Source organism: Setaria viridis, chromosome 9, assembly GCF_005286985.2.
Source record: "Setaria viridis chromosome 9, Setaria_viridis_v4.0, whole genome shotgun sequence".
Lineage (NCBI taxonomy): Eukaryota > Viridiplantae > Streptophyta > Magnoliopsida > Poales > Poaceae > Setaria > Setaria viridis.
This window is the reverse complement of record NC_048271.2, coordinates 10,723,339-10,727,137: the sequence shown is the minus strand read 5'-3', so window position 1 is coordinate 10,727,137 and position 3,799 is coordinate 10,723,339. Positions and strand designations below refer to the sequence as shown.

At 45.5% G+C, this 3,799-nt stretch overlaps 1 protein-coding gene across 1 annotated transcript; it reads right to left on the bottom strand.

The window, feature by feature from the left end:
- Positions 1–1,061: 1,061 nt before the first annotated feature.
- On the bottom strand, positions 1,062–3,799 carry LOC117841032 (probable prefoldin subunit 4). The gene is made up of 3 exons (XM_034721597.2): positions 3,618–3,799; positions 3,363–3,473; positions 1,062–1,678 (listed from the first exon to the last, which is right to left on the bottom strand). Exons 1-3 carry the CDS (start codon positions 3,624–3,626, stop codon positions 1,418–1,420), a joined length of 381 nt encoding a protein of 126 aa, XP_034577488.1. The 5' UTR covers positions 3,627–3,799; the 3' UTR covers positions 1,062–1,417.

The window sequence follows — 3,799 nt, the reverse complement described above, 5'->3', positions numbered from 1 at the left end:
AAACAAACGGAGCACTGCTACTTGATGGATGCTCCTATTATTGGGATAATAATACATAAAATCCCTGGTACAACAAGCAAGACTGGAGTGCTTGTCGGGAGGAAATCCCGAAGCTGTGGCGTGCGGGGCTCCGCTGATTCGTTGTACAGCATCCTTCGTGATGATACAGCTATATAGAAATAGGAGTATCCATGGTTGTATATGAGATGATGCAATTATTTGCAGACCCTGATTGGTTTAAACTTGCGCATGTAAACGAGTAAGCGACACGTGAGCCGTAGGCCCCCGTGGAATCACATGTTCCTGTTTTGTTTTTGTTTTTTTTGGAAATAAATCGCATGTTCCTGTAACGTTTGCAAGTTGCAGGCACGAAGCATCCATGGCCCATGGGAGTTGCTGAAAGGTCAAAGGAAAAGGACAGGGAAGCTGGACCTGGGAGAGGAGTGAGCGTGTCTGTGATGTGAGTGAGTGGAAATCTCACACGCATTTCCCTCCGGCCACAGGACATCTCTACCTCCCCGCGTATGCGTGATGGCGAGTTGGCAACCAGTGAAAACTCAAGCTTGTGTTTCTTTTTTTGGGGTTTTCTTTTAGCACGACCCACACGACCTTCTCCCATCCAAATCACTTTAAGATACGCGTGAGAAATGCTTGTAAATATAATTTACGCGTGTTCTGTTCTATGTACTTCGCATGTTTCATTTTACCCGAGGACGACGTCAATGGAGAATGGACCAAACGAAGCTAGAACCACTAGCCACTATTTGTAGTGCTAGAGGGTCGAACTTGCAACGGCCTTCGGCACGGGACTGGTATAGAGTATAGACTATAGAGGACGCGACCATCGGACCATGTGTCCATGTCCATGACATGGAAGCGCTGGCGGCACAGGGACTAGCCGCCGTCGACGCAAATCGTCCGCCAACTGCAGCTCGGTCGGCTCGAAATGTTTTTCACAGCCAATATGCCAACATCTCCAGATCTCCTGCCGCTGCTTTCATTCCGATAAACATGATTACACAGTAAAACTAACTCAAAATATACGGTAGAGGAGCACGACGTGCCAAAGTTCAGTGTTTTCTTGCACAGACGGATCACAGATTCACACAGATTTTGATCAACATGTCTGCTGGGAAAATGTTTGGTGACCTGCACGAGTGAAATATCAAACTGACGAAAAGATCATGACTGGATGTACGCCTGAGGCTCACGCCCATTCACTTCAATTCATAAACACGCTCGGAATCAAACCACTCACTCCAACCAAGTTCGTGCATCCTGTGGGGTAAACGAGCTTCCGAAGCTTCAAACTCTCCTCTGTTACACAAGCTAGCATCACCAGACTAATGTGGTGGGAGGACGGGGGAATAAAAACAGAACCTGAAAAACTATCGCGCAACAGCTCAAGGACTCACTGTCAATCCTCCTCCAGGTTGATGGCATCCTTGAACTTGCCGTACAGTATCTTCTTCAGCTCGGCCATCTGGGCGACGATTGATTCCTTCTCCTCCTCTAGCCTCTCCAGCTTCTTGGCCGCATCCTCCTTCATCTGCTCCAGCCTAGTCTCCACGTCATCCCTTGGCACGTGGGCAAACACTTCTCCAATCTGGAAGCGCACCACATCTTCATCTGACAAGATGAGCTCGTTCCCAGCATCGTCAAGGTTTTCATTTGTTTCCTGCAAGGCAGAGGAAACGAGCAAATGATATTTAAGGTTGATGTCTTCTGAGAGTGTTTTGGGACCTGTTTCAAACAAAGGAGTTCTCGGAAGAAATGCCACAAAAACCATGAAAATTGTTGCATTACAAAACTTTCAACAGGAGCCTCCATTATAAATTAGCTGTACTGTTATATACAGAAGCACTAGTCGACCAGATTCTGAAGTGATGTGAAGTAAGGTTCTAATTCGCTATCTTCTACTACCTATCGATAGTGATATACTTCTCGTGAGACAAAGTGAAAGATAAACTGAAACATTGTGATCTTCGCAACCAGTGCCAACTACCAAAGAGCTTTATTAAGATAGAGGTTAAAACATGTCTACTTATCATGGATTCAGAAATCATCTGATGAAAATCTATAGAGGAAGAAATACATCAGGTATATTGGAGAATATGGCCAAACACCTAAGTTGTATACATTTATCATGATGTAAAAATGACCTATCTACAGGAGGCAAACTAATCACCACGATAGACAGCATTTTCTTAGCATAACATCTCTCACGATGACCAGTTCAGAAGACTAAAGGCATTGATACACATGCTACCTCAATTGCTGAAAATTCTAGCTTGGGATACTACATCACCACCCTTTGATCCAACCATTACAAACATAGAACAACCAAAAGCAAATTGACTGATTTTAAGAAAAATGATATGCAGACATTTGCTCTAGAAATCCTTCGAACATCACCAGGTCAAGATGTAATCTTCATTGCGGTCGTCAAGAATGTGTAAGATAAAGAACTATAGAAAAAATACCTCCATAGTTCATACTCATTTGAAAGTTCTCTGGCACTAGGCAGAATGTGTTATGGCAATTATGTAGTGCAAGGAACTTCTATTATTGAATATGCAAGATACAAGAGCACGAGTTGAAGTAGTATTCGTCATTATGTACTATGAAGCAATTACAGTTTGCAACACCTGTTTATGAGTTGTAGCACTAACGCACACCAATTCAAAACCAAATCCTCTATGGAGTTGGCAAACATGACCAAAAGGTCAAAACAAAAGATACAAATAGTGCCTTTACACAACAAACCAGCTCAGGGTCACCAAAATACCTACAAGTTTCAATTTGGCAGTTCCCCCTGTTTCCTGGACAATACCTCAATATTATCCTAGGTTTTAATATTTAAGTGTCTTTAGCAAAATCATAACCAGGCACACCCATTAAACAACCATGACATATTGCCATGCCGTAATGACGGAAATACTCATGAAATTAAGATGCATAGATGAGTGAATCAAGAAACTAGCTCATTTCTTCAGAAATGACTGTGCAATAAGAACAGGGCTCACAGCTTTACGGGATAACAGCTCCTGGAAAGAAACTAGGTACCACGTACCACAAGCCCATGGGAAGTTCCTAGCAGTTACTGTCTCCTCCATTCTTGAAAACAAATCAGGAAATGCACATACTCTCCAACATCCTTTTTAAGAATTGTGCATCACAAGCAGAGTAACATAACCCCCAAGGACCTAGAAACCTGTTGCATCGGTACCTCGCTAGTTGCTAAAAGAGTAAATCTGGTCTAGGCTACAAAGTGGCGCTCCCATTTCAGCCTCGTTTTAAATAGACTACGTAATGCAAATACCAGGAGATGGTGCGTGGAAAAGAAGATGCTCGGAATCTACCTTGGCGAGCTTGATCTCGTCCTGGAGCTCGTGGAGGCGGTTGTTGAGGCGGCCGAAGCGGTTGATGTTCTGCTGGTCCTCCCACGTGACCTGCGCCTCCGTGCCGTCCCCCTGCGGAACAAATCCCCCAGCGCGACGACGACACTCGATCAGACGCGTGTGGATACGAAGGAGAACAGAGCAAACTGCAGGCAGGATTAAACCGGGGGAGAGGATGTAGGGATGGGGCCTAGGGTTTGGCCCCCGTGACTCTACCTGCTGCATCTCCGATTGGCCTGGGGTCGCGCCGGCCGGAGATCAGAAGCGAGGGCGTGGTCTTCCGCTGATCTGCTCTCGGCGTTCGGGGATTCCAATCGCCGCGAGATTTGTTCGGGGCTCGAGCACTTAGCCGCAAGGGGGGGAAGGGGAGACCGGGAGGGGGAAGGGTTTTGAGGGGA

Coding starts and splice junctions, on each gene's coding strand:
- LOC117841032 (XM_034721597.2), bottom strand. Junction 1,679..3,362: donor ACGAGATCAAGCTCGCCAAG/GTAGATTCCGAG, acceptor TCTGCCTTGCAG/GAAACAAATGAAAACCTTGA.